The sequence below is a fragment of the Capricornis sumatraensis genome, chromosome 10 (genome assembly GCF_032405125.1).
Source record: "Capricornis sumatraensis isolate serow.1 chromosome 10, serow.2, whole genome shotgun sequence".
Classification (NCBI taxonomy): Eukaryota; Metazoa; Chordata; class Mammalia; order Artiodactyla; family Bovidae; genus Capricornis; species Capricornis sumatraensis.
In genome coordinates this window covers 56,358,520-56,375,526 of record NC_091078.1, presented here as the reverse complement: position 1 = coordinate 56,375,526, position 17,007 = coordinate 56,358,520, and the positions used below count along the sequence as shown (strand labels likewise).

The following is a 17,007-nucleotide window of genomic DNA, read 5'->3' as shown; positions in this document are numbered from 1 at the left end:
CTGGATTTGGACATCATGATGAAGAGGTCTTGCTTCTGTCTGGATCCATCAGATGGCTATCCACTCCAGCACTCTTGCCTGGGAAATCCCATAGGCAGAGGAGCCTGGTGGGCTACAGTTAGTGGGGTCGAAAGAGCTGGACACGACTAAGCACACATCATGGTTCTAGAGTGACCTTATTTCACATGGGTGTTTGGGGAGATGGTTTGCATCCAAAACCTGAACAGCTCAGCTGTGAGTGGCAGGCCACCTCCTGGTGGTCTCGGGCTAATGTTCCTTTCCCGTGAGCAATCCACCCTCAACCGTACAAGATAGGTACCATTACTATTTATTTTTCATAAATGAAGAAACAAAGCCCCAGAGAGACAAAAGGGCTGATGCTAGAGGCTTGTGGAATCTTAGTTTCCTGACCAGGGAGGGAACCCTGACCCTCGGCAGTGAGAACCCTGAGTCCTAACCACTGGACCAAGCCTTTTTAATTCCTGTGGCAAGACCTTTTCTTCAAAAGGCCCAGGAGGCTTTCAATGGGAGCATGGGCTCAAAGCCTACAGAGGAAGCTGTTACCAGCAGACACCCTTAACACCTAGGCCAGAAGATGTGCAAATGCCCAAGAAATGAAGTCCATGTGATCACTGTCCAAGTGAAAATACTCTTCTCCCAGGGATGAGGAAACATATTCCATTCTGTTTGAATTGGAAGGCTACTTTCTCAATAATTTAATCAAAACCCATTTATTTCCACAATTTTTGAACTTTAAGCAAGTTTTACATACTGGAACAAGTATGTTAAAAAAAAAAAAAAAGACCATAAAGCTAATGTTCCAGGGATTTCCCTGGCTGTCCAGTGGTTAAGACATCCTGTTTTTACTGCAAGGGGTACAAATTCAATCCCTGATTGGGAAACTAAGATTATGCATGCCACACTCTATGGCCAAAAAAAGGAAAGAAAATTTCTTAGTCTGAACAAAAATGAAAATACAACATGTCAACATAAAAAATTATATACATATATATATTACATATATGTTACATTCTACAGGCTTCCCTGGTGGCTCAGATGGTAAAGAACCCACCTGCAATGCAGGAGCCCTGGGTTTGATTCCTGGGTTGGGAAGATACCCTGGAGGAGGGCATGGCAGCCCACTCCAGTATTCTTGCCTGGAGAATCCCCATGGACAGAGGAGCCTGGTGGGCTACAGTCCATAAAGTCACCAAGAGTCAGACAGGACTGAATGACTTAAGTTGGGCAAACACCTCGATCTTCTACAGTGCAAGGGTAACAGAATAGGTGACCATTCCTATGTTTTGTATCTTTTTTTTTTTAATTAAAAAATCATTTTTGTCTGCACCTTAGGGAATGTGGGATCTTAGTGCCCAGACCAGGGATGGCACCTGGCACCCCCTGCATTGGAAGCGCGGAGTCTTAACCCCTGGACCACGTGGATGGCCCCTGTGCCCCGGTTTATCTTTCCCAACTGCCGCCTCCCACCAGGGCAGGGCTCACCAGCAGATTCTCCGGCTTGAGATCCCGGTGGACGATCCTCTTGTCGTGCAAGTGCACCAGCGCCTTGCACAAGTCCATGAGCATGAGGGCAGCCTCGCGCTCGGGGAACTTCACACTTTTGATGATGGCGTCGAACAGGTCCCCTCCCTGCACGTACTCCATGATCAGGTAGATCTCGGCGTCCGTTTCGTACACTTCGTGCAGCTTCACGATGTTGGGGTGAGAGAGGCTCTGGATGATGAGGATCTCGCTGTCCACCATGTCCTCCTTCCCCTTGAGCTTGGACTTGTCGATGATCTTCATGGCGTAGGCCTGCCGGGTGCCGCGGTGCCGGCACTGCTTCACCACCGCGAAGTTCCCGTCGCCGATCACCCGGCCCGGCTCGTACTGCTTCCGCACGTCGGCCGCCAGGATGCCCGCGGGCCGCCGCCTCCTGCCCGGCCGCTCCGCCTTGCTCTCCTCCGGCCTCGTCTTGGGCTCCTTTTCGATTCTGGCTGGCGGCTCATCGCGGGGAACCATCATCCTCCTCGCTCCGGACACCACGGGCTTCTCCTCCGCCTCCTGCTCGGCCCCTCGGGTCCTGGGGAGCTTCTCCGGATCCAGGTCAGCGTGATGCTCCCTCCGGAGCCAGCCTCCCGGCTTGCTCCTGCCTGCGTTCCTGCTGTCCTTCTCCTCTCGGCGGGGCTGTGCTTCCCCAACGAAAACGTCCCTCTTGGCCTTGGCTGCAGCAGGGGGATGACCCTCCTGGCCTCCAGGATCTCTGTCCTCTTTCCTGTCGACGCTTTTGCTGGGTCTCCTCGGTTCCTGTGAGGGGTGCCCAGGACTGCTCCGGGGACCCTCCTTCCAGCCTTCCTCCCCACCCTGGAGCTTCTCCTCCGGGGACCTCCGGCAACTCCTGGTCCTCACCAGCCTCTCCACGTCGTAGCGGGGGCACCTGCCCAGGTCCAGCTCGCTGGTACCCAGGGACAGTCGCTCCCTCTGCAGGCCCTGCTGGAGCTCTCGCTCCCGCTTACACTTTTCACACCTCATCAATTCCCCCGACGTCTTTTCGATCTCCACCGCCAGGTGCTTCTCTCCACTGGCACGCCTCTCCAGGGCGGCATCCTTGGGCGCCTTGCTGCCAGATTCGGGCTCCTGCTTCCCCTTCCCCCACTTCTTCGGGGTCCTCACCCTGTCCTCCCCTGGGGTCTGCCCCTGGGGTCTGATGGCTGCCGGGGACCTAGCAGCCTCCCCGCTGCTCTTGGTCTCGGTCTCCCCACAGGGGTGACCCCCTTTCACAGCTTTGCTGTAAAGTCTGCTTCTCAGCCTTGGAGAGGGGATTTGGCTGTGCTGCTGGGTCAAAGTCAGAGCCCGGGCTTTGCTGGGGTACAGTTCCTCTATAGCCACCTGGATGTTCTTCAGTGTCAGCGGCTCTTTGCCCACCGCTATGAAGGCATCTCCTTCCCTGAAGAAATCAGACACACTCCTGATTTCCCGGCCTTTGAGGTTGAACAGCTTCCTCACACGGTCACTCTTCCACCTGGGAAAGCCCAGGGCCTCTGAGACATCGGCCAAGAGCTGCTCAAAGGTTTGCACCGATCGCCTGTTGAGGAGCAGGGTGATCTTGCGGAGGGGGTGGCCGCCCACCTTGACCACGGTCACGACCCTGGGCTTCAGCGGGCTGTTCTCAGCATGGACAGGGTGAAGGCCACTCTGGGGGCTAACTGCAGGCACCACAGAGCTGCGTGACCCCAGGAATGGTTTCTCCAGGCTCCCTCGGCCAGCAGGCAGCCAGGTGCCCTGCAGCTTCTGCTCCGTGATTCTCGAGCTTAAACATTTTAGAGAATGTTCACAGAGACCTCGATGTCCTGTGGGGGGGAAAGGACAACACAGTATTAGTCTGCATGGTTCAAAGAGTCCTTTGACCAGCTCAGTCGGTAAAGAATCTGCCTGCAATGCAGGAGACCTGGGTTTTTTTCCTGGGTCAGGAAGGTCCCTTGGAGAAGGAAATGGCAACCCACTCCAGTATTCTTGCCTGGAGAATCCCATGGACAGAGGAGTCTGACGGGCTACAGTCCATGGGGCTGCAAGAGTCGGACACGACTTAGCGACTAAACCACCACCAAACCTTTACTAAGATTGTTTCCTGGTGGCTCAGGTGTAAACAATCTGCCTGCAATAGCAGGAGACACATGCAGGAGATGCGAGTTTGATCCCTGGGTCGGGAAGATCCCCTGGAGGAGGAAATGGCAACCCACTCCAGTATTCCTGCCTAGGAAATCCCATGGACAGAGGAGCTGGGAGAATTACAGTCCAATGTGGTTGCAAAAGGGCCGGCCACAACTTAGTGACTAAACAAACGAACAAACAAAAAAAGTCTTTACTAAAGATGACTGATACCATCACAGGTTAGACGTGTGCTTGTTGAGGATCTGCTTGAAACAATGGAGCCGTCACATGTGAGGCCTCCTGCCCAGTCTCCTCCAAGAGCGGCCAGGAATGTAGTATGGAGTCTGCACTGGGCCTGAGGTGTCCCCCCCAAGTCCCCTGGGTACCAGGATGGACCACACCTTGGGAGCCCCTTCTAGGCAAGGCCTGACCCTGAAGGCAGCTCCCACTATCCTAAACTTTCAAAAACCTACAACTGAGATAAAAAGGTCCAAAATTTGCTGCTCAGGAAATACCAACAAGAGGTCAGAACTTTCTGGAATCTTAAAAAATCCAAATCTTTTTTTTTTTCCTGCTAAGTCACAAAAGATTGTTTTTTTCCATTTAAAAAATAATTGAAGTACATTTAATCCACAATGTTGTGTTAGTTTCAGGTGTACAGCAGAGTGACCCAGCCACACACGCATATATATGTATCTATTCCCTTCTAGATTTCCCCTTACCCCTGAAGAATCCAAATCTAACCTACCTCTTCGCCAAGAACAGTTTTCTCAGCTTGACTTTCAGGGTGAGGCAAGGTGCGAAGAGGTTATGAGCACAGATCTGGATTTGAATCCTGGAGCAGCCACTGACCCTATTTGTGAACTTGGACAAATTACTCACAATCTGTTTTTTATTTTTATTTTTTCACGTATTAAGTGAGAATGATAACACCTTCCTCCCAGGATTTTGGGAGAGAGTAAATGAGAAAATGATTATGACTCACTTGAGCTTGACACATAGTAAGGGCACAGTGATTGTCAGTTATTAATACTATCCTTGTGATCTTAATATCTCTCTTGTATGATCATTTCATTCTGGTAGCCGAAATGACATGGTAGTCTTCTCCAAATGTGTTTTTCTCTCATTATCAAAAAAAGGAAAGAAGGAAATCAAAGTAATTTTATTCTTCAGAGCTTTAATAATGAGAATGTGCTCATTCTCATGATGTTTCCTGATAAACTGAATAAACGAATAAAACAAGACTGTATTTCCTGGTCAGACATACCCAGCTTTACCTCATTTTATTGTGCTCCACTTTCTTACGCGTTGAAGATATTACATGTTTTATTGATTGAAGGTTTGTGGCAACCCCAGGTCAAGCAAGTCTATGGACACCATTTTACCAAATGGCATTTGCTCACTTCGTGTCTCTGTGCCATATTTTGGTAACTTGCACAATATTTCAAGTTTGGTCATAATTGTCATATTTGTGATGGTGATCTGTGACCAGGGACCTTAGATGTTACTCCTATGGCTCACTGAAGGCTCAGATGATAGTTAGCTTTTTTTTTTAATAACCAGTAAGGTATTTTTAAATTAGGCTATGTACCTGTTTTTTTTGGCTGCTCCAGGTCTTTTTTTTTCTTTCTTTCCTTGAACTGAACACATTTATTTTTTTTAATTAATCAATTTAATTGTAGGATAATAGCTTTACAATATTGCAGTGGTTTTTGCCATACATCAACATGAATCAGCCACGGGTGCACACGTGTCTCCCCATCCTGACCCCTCCTCCCCGCTCCCTCCCCACTCCCTCCCTCTGGGTTATCCCAGAGCACAGGCTTTGAGTGCCCTGCTTCATGCATCGAGCTTGCACTGGTCATCTATCTTACGTATGGTAATACATATGTTTCAATGCTATTTTCCCAAATCATCCCACCCTCCCCTTCTTCCACGTAGTTCAAAAGTCTGTTCTTTGCATCTGTGTTTCTTTTGCTGTCTTGCATATAGGATTGTTGTTACCGTCTTTCTAAATTCCATATATATGTGTTAATATACTGTATTGGTGTTTCTCTTTCTGACTTACTTCACTCTGTATAATAGGCTCCTGCTCCAGGTCTTAGTTGTGACAGACATGTGGGATCTGGCTCCCTGACCCGGGATCAAACCTGGGCCCCTGCATTGGGAACATGGAGTCATAACCACTGGCCAACAGGGAACTCCCTGTACATTGTTTTTTTTAAGACATAATGCCATGGGCAACTTAATAGACAACAGTGGAGTATAAACATAACTTTTATATGTACTGCAAAATCAAAAACACTGGGATAGCCACTTTATTGCAGTGCTCAGGAATTGAACTCGCAACAGCTCCAAGGTATAACTGTATTTGAGACAAAAGTGGTTTAATTTTCATTTCTGCCCAGGGTAGAAAAGGAAACAGGAAAGTGATAGAATATGGAACTCAGTTAAAACCCAAGGATGGGCTGCAAATTATTAAAGTTGCCCCATAGGACCCCTATGTCACATCCTACATGCAGGAACCTGCCATTTAGGCTTCCTTTAAGAAGTTTTAAATGATTATTTTTAAGCACATCTGAGTTGTAGCAGACACTCCAGTTTTGCCAGGATGGGCAATTTGGCCCAGCATATTGACAGAATGTTGTGGGGTTTTTTGTGTTTTTTTTTGGTTTTTAATTATAACAGACAATCTGTTCTGAGATGATTTCCATCCAGACACAGGTGTCTGATTAGATGACAAGTGTGGCCCTACTGATTCTTCCCACATGCCATGACTTTATAAGCTTACCAGTCACGTTTACAGTTAAACTATTTATTTACAGAGATCTGTCATTCCTTTCTTCTCATAATCCCCCTGATTTGCCTCCATTTTCGGCTGAGAAGGTTGATGCTGAGAGAGCAAGAGGAGAGGTCTCCAGGAGTTGCACTCGTTCCCGTTTCCTCAGGAAACAGGAAGGATGGCAAGAAAGGTGACCCTCAAATGCCCGTACACAGAAGGACTGTTGCTGCTGCTGCTGCTAAGTTGTTTCAGTCGTGTCCGACTCTTTGTGACCCCATAGACTGTAGTCCACCAGGCTTCCCCATCCCTGGGATTCTCCAGGCAAGAACGCTGGAGTGGGTTGCCATTTCCTTCTCCAATGCATGAAAGTGAAAAGTGAAAGTGTAGTCACTCAGTCGTGTCCGACTCCTAGTGACCCCATGGACTGCAGCCTACCAGGCTCCTCCGTCCATGGGGTTCTCCAGGCAAGAGTACTGGAGTGGGGTGCCGTTGCCTTCTCCGACACAGAGGGACTAAGTCTTTTCATTTGTTTCCCTTAGGGTGCTTCTTACAGAGTGCGACCCTCAATACATTTGTCAGGCTAAGGAAAGGGGAAACATGCTGTGGCTCAGGTGGTAAAGAATCTGCCTGCCAAGCAGGAGATATGGATTTGATCCCTGGGTCAGAAAGACCCCCTGGAGAAGGAAATGGCTACCCACTCCAGTATTCTTGCCTGGAGAATCCCATGCATGGAGGAGCCTGGCAGGCTAGAGTCCATGAGATCCAAAAGAGCTGGATGGGACTGAGTGAGCAAACAATTCCAGGAAAGGTTCAGGGCAGAACCAGGACAGGGAGCATTCCGTGAATACATTAGAGTTTAGCACGGAAGGGGGTTCAGGAGGGGCCCAGCGAAAGTCTAGGAAGGTCCCATCCCAGAAGACATACAATAGTACTCTTGGAGAAAGACAATCACTGTGGGTCACATATTCTGTGGTGACTGAGGATGACAGAGGCAAGTCATGATGAGAACTCAAGGTCCGAGATAGTGAGATTTCAGAGTCCGGGTGCAGTGGTAGATGACTTGGCCTGTGGTACCCAGAGTCGGGATGGGGGCGAGGTGGCCCTGCCCTGGGATGGCTGTGCCCCAGCTGGTTCCAGCAGACCCTAACTCAGAATACATCCTCCTTCTTGGTGGTTAGGAGAGCACTCTGGGCTCACTCCATCCCTGAATCCAGGAAAGGCTCCACGGGTGTGGCCCCCAACCCAGGTCGCGGGCACAAAAGATGTGGAGACAGCACAGCGCAGTCTCTGCCACACCACCATCACGCATGCGCAGCCCACTGCCCAGGTATTCTCAAACCCCCTGAAAACCTCTGTGACTTAGAGCCAGGGTGAGAACTTGGTACCCCTCCCCCGCAACATCACTCGGAGCTACAAAGGTAGCACTTCTAGTTTTATCTGTATCATGCTACTGGGGCATCCTGGGAAACACAACCTCAAGATGCGATTATTTTTATCTTCTCTTCCACAAGCCCTCCTTCCTCCTTTAAATTTCTTAGTCCAGGGCAGATTTTTCTTCTTTAAAGGGAAGAGAAAAAATCAGGAGATTCTGAATGCCTGGTCCATCGGCAAGAAGAGCAAACAGCCTGGAGAGGAACAGCCTAGCACATCCCTGGGACCCTGAGTTCAATCTCCAGGATCAGCTCCATCGCCCAAGGAAAATAGTGCCCTGAGGACTTTGGGGCTGACTGTAAGCAGCACTATCCAGGACCTACCCAGATAATCTGACCATGTCCACGCATCTCCAACAACTGACAAAATCAATTAAGTAGAACCGTATAAAATTGCTAGCAGTTCTACCAATTACATCTCAGAGGATGATTGGATGGCATCACTGACTCAATGGACATGAGTTCAAGCAAACTCTGGGAGATAGTGAAGGACAGGGAAGCTTGGCACGCTGCCAGCCCATGAGGCCACAAAGAGTCGGACATGACTTAGCGACTGAACCACAACTTACCTTAAAGGGGAAGTTCAACAATTACCTGAAAAGGGAAATTTCATATGGCTCAACCTAGCACTATCTTGGATAATAACCCCTATTCTGTCTCTACACTAACAATAGTTAATCAAAGTAGGCATAGTAAAAATTAAGCGTCCTCATTCCCAGTCCTCAGCCACCAGTTGGCAGTTTCCAGGAAGGGCACAGGAAAGGATGCCCTTGTGGAACCATTTTTCTGTTAATTTCCTACCACAACATAAACTGACCTCAGTTTGACAATACCGCTGCTTTTGCCTCAGACAAATGTTTATAGGGTTTTCCCCAGCACCCATCAAGCCCATGCAGGAGCAGAACTTTCTCAAAGCCACTTGTCTCCTTAAGAGCCTTCGGGAGCTCCTTATTATCATCTCTGAGGGTCAAACTCAAACTCTTCAGCTTGACATGGAAGGTGCTCCCTCTTGTAGCGGCACCTCACCCATCCCAACCCCACTCTACCTGGGTAGGAGATAGATGGGCCCCTGGGCAGAGCAGCTGGAGTTTGTCAAATGGAGTAAAATTGAAGCTTTGTTTTCCGCAGATGCTCCAAGCACAAAGTTAATGGCAGGAGCTGAGCTCTGCTGGAGTAAAGATAAGAAGTCTGCTCATGAGGTCAGAGAAAACTCCCCAACTGCACATGCATGGGTCAAAAATGAGGGTGGGCCATCTCGTAATAAATGTCGTCAAACCTCCCACTGGCCTCTGCGCTGGAATCCATCTTGGCAAAAAAGCTGCTCATACATATCGGGCGGGGGGCAGGGGGCGCTGGAAGGGTGGGTCCTAGAACAGGTCAGGTGTAGGAAAAGAAATGAAATAACTGGCCAAAGGTAAACAAAGATCCGGAAGGACTGCCTGATATATGTGATTTAATTGCCTCTTTACTGCATTCTTCCTCATTGGGGAAGGCGCCCATACCCCTTCTCTCCGGGTTGTATTTCTGCCTTGCTTCAGTCTTAAATAAACACAATGTTTCTCTGTGTGCTCTCCCACATGCTATACTGTATCTATGATAATAAGCTTTGTACCTGTTTTTACAGTTTTTGCACTTTGAGAAATTCCTATTTCAAACACGGCAAGAGTGAGGGGAACTTTGTTTCTAGCCTTTTGCTCCCGATGGCATAGCGGCTAGGGTTCCGGCTGTTCATCCAGGCTACCCAGGTTCAGGTCTTGGGCAGGGAATGAAGATCTCTCTTCAGGATGGTTCACTGCTGTCTCCTGGCATCCTCACTCCTCCCACCCATCCAAACCTCACCATCACGTGAGACCTAAGACCCGCATCCACCACCACACCCTCCCTGACCTCACAAGTTCACAGTCACCGCTCCCTCTTCTGAAGCTCTGTTCATTCATTAAAGCAACGTTTCACATGAATGCTTGAGGCCCTTCCTTCTGCACACCTCAGCTCACTGTTACTTCATCTTCAAAGGTGTAAATATTCCCCCTCTCAACTAAACTCAGCCTCATCAAAAGCAGAGACCATGAATTATGCAAACTCCCTTCCCCTGTCCCAGGATATATAATAAGCATGTGAGACTGGGGAAACCCTTTTCCAGTACTAACTTCAGGATGCGTATCAGGTCTCAGGCTTCCGGCTCTCCTTGCAAATAATTGAGCGTTTCTAGTTTCCGCACTGGTAGACATCCCACAACAGACCTTAACTAGATGAAACAAGTGAGGTGAAAGAAAACACGGTCACAGACATCCACTGACTACCAGGAAATGTGACAAGGTAGCGTTTGCCAAGGACAGATGATACAGGGAGGGAAGAGGAGTGTATTTCTTCGGAGTTTTGTGAAGCTTCCTTTCCGAGTTGCACAAAGAATGTGAACACGGGGCCAGAAGCTCTCATTTAAATCCTGGTCCTACCAGGCTCTGAGTAGCTGTGTGACCTTGGGAACACTATGTGACCTCTCTGAGCCCTCTTCCACGTGGGCTAACTCTGGCACCTCACCTCTGCATGCTGTTTGGCATAGAGTGGGCTTTCCTCTCCAACAGAACAGGTCTCATAACCTTCGGTTTCCTCCCAATCCACATACATGTCAAGGGCGAAGAGGACATGATGCTAAATGTGACTCGGCAGGGTGAATTTGTCATTTAAGTAGCGACTGAAACAGAAAACCAGTAGGAACAGGATATTAAGAGAAACACCCGGGCAGATCTAAGTATCCGGCTCCTGTGGGTAGATAAACTTCCTGCTCACTGATCCTAGGATTCTCTGACTGGTCTGAGCCAATAAACTCAGTAACTGCGAAAGCATTTTGCTGTTATTACTTCTGATGGGTTTGGCTCCAAGCAACTGTGCCTCCTCGCTACTGCCACAACTCAGATGAATTAATGTAACCTCATTCCACAAGGGTCAGCCCTACACTTTTTTACACTGAAAAGGCTACCAAAATGACTGGAATTCACATGAACCCAGTTTCTTATCCAATCATTTATCATTATTTTGTCCAGACTGCTAATCATCAAGTTTAGGGTCAAGGAAAAAAAAAAAAACACAATGAAAATATACTGCTAACATGAATCTTTTACTTATATCCTTTCATGAGAAGAAAAGGAGTGTACCATTTCCTAGTCATTTTTTAAAAATGCGGTACATTTGTATTTATTTATTTATTTTTGGCTCTGCTTCTGAGGCACGTGGGATCTTAGTTCCCCAACCAAAGATCGAACCCAAGCCCCCTGCCTTGGAAGCACTGAGTCTTAACCACTGGATCACCAAGGAAGTCCCTTCCTAATCATTTTAAGCCATAACCCATAGGTCTAAATTACACCACAAAGAAAAACTATGCCTAAGGTCAGCATCCACTTTGGAATTCTCGCCTTGGCTCCTAAGCTGCTAAGTCACTTCAGTCGTGTCCGACTCTGTGCGACCCCATAGACGGCAGCCCACCAGGCTCCCCCGTCCCTGGGATTTTCCAGGCAAGAACACTGGAGTGGGTTGCCATTTCCTTCTCCAATGCATGAAAGTGAAAAGTGAAAGGGAAGTTGCTCGGTCGTGTGCGACTCTTAGCGGCCCCATGGACTGCAGCCTACCAGGCTCCTCCATCCATGGGATTTTCCAGGCAAGAGTACTGGAGTGGGGTAACATACTAGAAAAAGAAATATGAGAATCATACCCAAGTTGCTATAGGACATAAATAATACATGATCACTCTTTAACCATTTACAAATTCTGAGTATTAAAAGAAGTGGAAATTGGTGTTTTAAAACATCTGGTTAATAAGCAAGGCAACAAAAAAGTCCATGCAATGCATCGAATGACATGGAATCTTCCTTCCTAACAGGGAAGCTCCACTTGAAATTCTTTCCCTTTATCAACCTCTTATTCCTTGATGGTGTCAAAAGACTGATTACTGGTGGCCTCAGTAGGCAGTGCTAAGAGACGATTCACTTCCATTTGTCTATGGAGAGGAAGCAGAATTGGCTGAAATCATTTTCCTTTTCACTGAGTAATCATTTGTCCTGGGAGTTTTCCAGGGGCTGTTTGGGAACAAACTCATTTTGCTCATATGCAAATCTGAGGCAGGAGAAACATTTGCGAACTTACATTTGATTATGCAAACATCCCAAGGAGGGTTTTCCTAAACGAATAAAAAATTGGAACGCAGCCTTTTACTAAGCCTAGTTACTGTTTTGTAACTAGGAAGCCTGGGCAATGTCTGTATTGATCAAAGCCGGGAAAATTAACAAGGGTAAGGTAATAAAATGCTGCTATTTACTGTCTGTCATCACCGATGACACTCTAATGTCGTCGCTAATTAATCTTTATTACCGACAGGACATCAGGATCAGAGTAATTAGAAAGACTTTCTCCTGCTCTCATCTCAGAAAAGTCCCAGGTTTGGGGTTCTCTCTTATCTGCTAACCTTCTTGTGCCAGTTCCAAGTGCCTCCCAGCATGTTGGCACAAAAGCTCTCTAGGGACTCTGGGTGAGGGATGTTTGCCAGTCCTTGTTAGAACAGATGTCTGATATATTTTTCCCAAGGTACTCGTTGATTTAATGATGACATTTACTGTCCCAGCTACCTTGAAATTGTGATGCATATTATGCGGTGCCTCTGATGTTTACAAGGGGATTCTAAAGTGAACCAGCGTACGTGTCTTTCTTCATTTTAAATCTCATCTCTGACCCCCTCAACATCTCTCATCCTCACCCCCTCAGTTTTCTGGCTCACCCTGATCTGGTCCCATTTCATCAGCACCTCACAGTTCCCGCTTTCTTCTCTGCTAGCTTTATTTTGTCTGAAGAATCCTCCTGCTTATGCAAGCCAGAAGGTATTTTCCTCTCTCCTCAGACGTCCCAGGTCATCCCAAGACAAAAAGGATCCAGGACTGAAGTGTGAACTTTTCCCTGTTGTCACTGACCTGCTTCCTTTGAGCATCCTGCTAAAGTGGTAAAACCAGCGGCTCCCATTTGGCAGGGCTTCTCAAATGCTAATTGTGACACCCCCAGGGACCATGTTAAAATGCAGATCCTAATACAGTCAGTCCAGGTGGAGGGTGGGGCGAGATTCTGCAGCTCTAACAAGGTCCCCAGGTGAGATAATGCTGCTGGCCCCTGGACCACACTTTGAGAAGCACAGCTATAGGCCTAAGCTATAGAGAGAAGCTACAGGAAGGGGGCGCAGCAGAAGGGGGCAAGGTAGGGCCCTGGGAACACCCTGGCAGCCAGGGGACAGCAAAGCAGAGGGAAGTGAGGAGTGAATCACGAATGGAGGAAGAACCGGAGCCCTGGTGCACCTGAGTATCCTGAGGATGCTCATCCTGGTGCACCTGAGGATGAGGTGACATCCTCCCCAGGGGGGACCCTGAGGATGCTGGCTGACATCCTGTGAGAACAGGAGGGGCCGCTGGGACCCCATGCTGGGCATTAATATTAACTCGACCTCGTTTGCTCCCAGGCTGGTGAGCTTCAGATATCTCAGTAGCCACAACAAATAACCTTCTCTCCACCCGCGGTTTGTCCAGATGAACCCTTCTCCCGCCTTCTGCTCATTCCATCGCACGAAGCCTTCACGGTCCTCTTTTTGTCCGCTGCTCTGTGTCCCTCTGTGTCCCACTCTGTCCCTCCATCGGTCCTTCTCTGTGACATCCAATGCCAGTTGGCTTTGACCGGCGCTTCCGCTGGGGATAGCTTCTCTTTCAGGCTGACTCCTGGGTTTAATGTTTCTTCCAACACTCCCCAGCTCACCCACGTCTAGGGTATCACCTCTCACTCAGTTAAATTACAAGAGGGCACAGCTCCCAGGGAGGGTTGTGGTTTCCTATGACCTGGATTTTTAATCCCGATTTGTGGCAGCTCAGAGATTCACAATAACCTTGACTGGGGCTGGGGTTTTGCTTCTCTCAGGACTGTTCAAGGAGGCTCAAGGGGGTGCGTTTATTTGGAAAGGGAGAGCTAAACTACATCCCACCTTGAGACCCATCTCCAGCGGACTTGATCCTGCCAGACTTTGTATTTTCCTTCTTCTGTCTGGTGATCACACCACAAAGCCTTCGCCGGCCCACTGGTCTCTACCCACCTGCATCAGAACAACATTCAAACACTGGGCTAGACAGAGCTTTACCGTACTCTATCCCTATGGGTGAGGAGCAGTAACCGTTCTTTATTTCTGCCACACTCCACGGCATATAGGACCTTAGTTCTGACCGGGGATAGGACCTGCACCCCTGCCTTGGAAGCAGAGTCGTAACTACTGGACCACCGGGGAAGTCCCTGTGGCAATCACTCTAAAAGCAATGCCTCCATTGTCTTTTTTCTAGAGAGATGAGCATACCTTACTCATTTCTGCATCTCTGTGCTCTGGTTGGACGGATCTCAGAGTGATGTAAAGACAGTTGGTATATCTGTACCATCCACCAGCACCTCCCTGTTCACTCTCATCCCTCATTATAAGATGCATATCTGAGGGGCAGGCACAGACCTCCACTATCCATTACTGGGAATTCTCTGGTGGTCTACTGGTTAGAATTCTGTGCTTTCACTGCCAAGGGCAATGGTGCAATCCCTGGTAGGGGAACTAAGGCCCCACAAGCTGCATGGCACAGCCCCAAACACAAAAACCAAAGACCTGCCATTACTGTAAGCACAGAGGAAGCAAAGAGTTTGTGGATTTTTAGAAAGTAGTTTTTAAACGATTTTGACTTCTCTGTAAGACAACCTCCGTGTGCAACGTATAATTAAATAGCAAGCAAGTAAAATGATTCAAGAGTAAATGTTCCAAATATATATATAATTTTCATTCATATATAGGAGAAATGGCACATTTGAAAAACACTGGGGCTGCTTATGTAAAATAATAATAAAGGAATATGATGAATAATTTTGAGCCAATAAATAAGACAACTTAATGAAATGGGTGGATTCCCTGAAAGAGACATGTTACCAAAGTTCACTCAAGAAGAAATAAATACCCTAAGTAGCTCCACTGTGCTATTTACCTGAGGTTTATGTTATTTTTCTTGGCTGTGCTGCACTGCATTCGGGATCTTAGTTCCTTGAGTAAAGATCAAATCCACGTCCCCTGCATTGGATTCTTGGAGTCTTTAAGCCCTGGACTGCCAGGGAAGTCCCTACCTGAGGTTTAGATACACCAGACTGAGGAAGAACTTTATATAAATATTTAAGGTATGGTCATTACATGATTGGTTGGATTTACTGGTAAAAATTCTCAGAAATTGCTTATATGGAAATATTCATCTTTTGTAAACAAAAGCAATGTCATGGATCAATCTAAGAAAGATACAAAGAAGGTTCTTAAGAAGGACCATGTGTTGAAGGGAAAGGCCATGTAGGTGAAAAATCTGTGGGTATCAGAATTAAAAGAGCCAATAGTCCAACACCCTCAATTTTTAGATATGACTGTAGACCAGAGAGGTTAAACAATTAGCCCAAGCCCCACAGCCAGCTAGTAAGAACTGAAACACTGTTCTTCCACAGACCCTGAATCTTTCTGAGCAACAGTTCAGACAGGTTTGGGGGAGTCATTTGTAACCATGGAATAAAGCAAAACTCATGGGGTCAGCCAGAGGAAACAAAGTGGGACTCAGACTCATCAACAGGCAACAATGCCTAGGCAGAGCAGCCTCCGTTTAACTCTGCTCCAGTTATTAAGCCAGCCAACATCCCAACTGGGCAAAATAATGTCACCCAGTGTTCCTGCAACTGGCAATAAGCAAGTGAGCCCTGATCCCTGTAGACAGGATGAGCTAAAAAAACAAAACAAAAAAAAAAAAACAAACCTCCCCAAAGTGAATTAAGATTCCAAACAAAGAATGATGCTGGGGGAAAGCAGATTAAGGTACAACCTCTTCTTCCTTTAGGGAATTAACACTGGACTTGGTTTTCCTCTCATTGGAAGGTAGGGAAGTCACATTGCAGGGACTCTGACTGCATCCAATAGGAATTTAATACTATAAAGCTCCAGCCCAGTGCCCAACCCAAGTATCAGAGCCACAAGGGTCCTCAACTGCACCTCTGCTGGCAGAGTACCTGGTGCTTCTCACTGCCGAGGGAGCCTGCACGGCCAGCACCAGCCCCACCTCCCAGGAGACAGGAGGTAAAGATGGTAACAAGATGACAGACAGAAGGTCACCTACACAGAGTAAGCACTCAATACCTCGTAGTTAAATCAGATTGACAACAGTGGCACCAAAGCAACAGCTCTCCTTCTAAGAAGACGATCTCGGGACTTCCCTGCTGGTCCAGTGGCTAAGACTCTGGGCTCCCAATGCAGGCGGCCCATATTCACTCCCTGATTGGGGAACGAGAGGCCACAGACTGCAACCAAGAGTTGGCTTGTCGCAACGAAAGATCCCGCGTGCCACAACCAGACTGAAGATTCTGCAGGTCACAGCTTAGATCCGATGCAGCCAGATAAACAAATATAGATGTAAAAATGCCAGTCTCAGTGAGTAGAAACTTACATGGTTCCCTCAAACAGCCCCACTGCCACATCTAGGCCTTTTGAGAGATCATTTACAAATACTCTTCACAAAGGCTGCTTCCTTCCTAGCCTTAATAGAGGTAAACCTTGGCGGCTCTGGCGTCTCCATTTGGGGTTAAGCTTCTTCAGGCTCCCTTGTAATGCCGTCTCTTGACACTTGCCCAAAAATACGTGATTTGCAGGGATGAAGCCTATTAAGTAAATGGGACTTGCCTGGCAAGATTCCAAACATCCAGCCCTGATGGCAAGCTTGTGGCAGACTGTCCGTAAACAGGTATTGCAGGAATGAACCTAACAAATCCATAGTCGTTTTTAGGAAAACAGCCTCGCAGTCGAGTTCACAATTCTCAGAATGGGCCAGGTGATCAAGGCAATCCTGTACTCAGGATTTTTTTTATCTGTTTCTGCCCCCGAATCTACTGACAGCTCCTCAGTCATGGATGCTGCAAGTGCCCACTCAGACGCCCTTACCAGGCGGCAGCTGCCACCTGCCATCTCTTCTGATTGATGGGGACGGGAAGGGTACAAAGACAGGGCCCTTACCCCACAGGGAGACCAGCTCCTTGAGGCAGTGCAAGCCCCATCACTCCCAGCTGAGACCACATCCT

General features: G+C 47.8%; 1 protein-coding gene across 1 annotated transcript in view; it reads right to left on the bottom strand.

Annotated features, from left to right (window-relative positions):
* DCLK3 (doublecortin like kinase 3) overlaps positions 1–17,007 on the bottom strand; it is a 42,851-nt gene that overhangs the window by 12,124 nt on the left and 13,720 nt on the right. Inside the window, exons 2-3 of the mRNA XM_068983095.1 lie at positions 9,198–9,230; positions 1,504–3,368 (exon numbers count right to left, since the gene is read on the bottom strand). Coding sequence (XP_068839196.1) covers positions 1,504–3,368; positions 9,198–9,230 — 1,898 coding nt within the window. The remainder of the gene's footprint in view (positions 1–1,503; positions 3,369–9,197; positions 9,231–17,007) is intronic.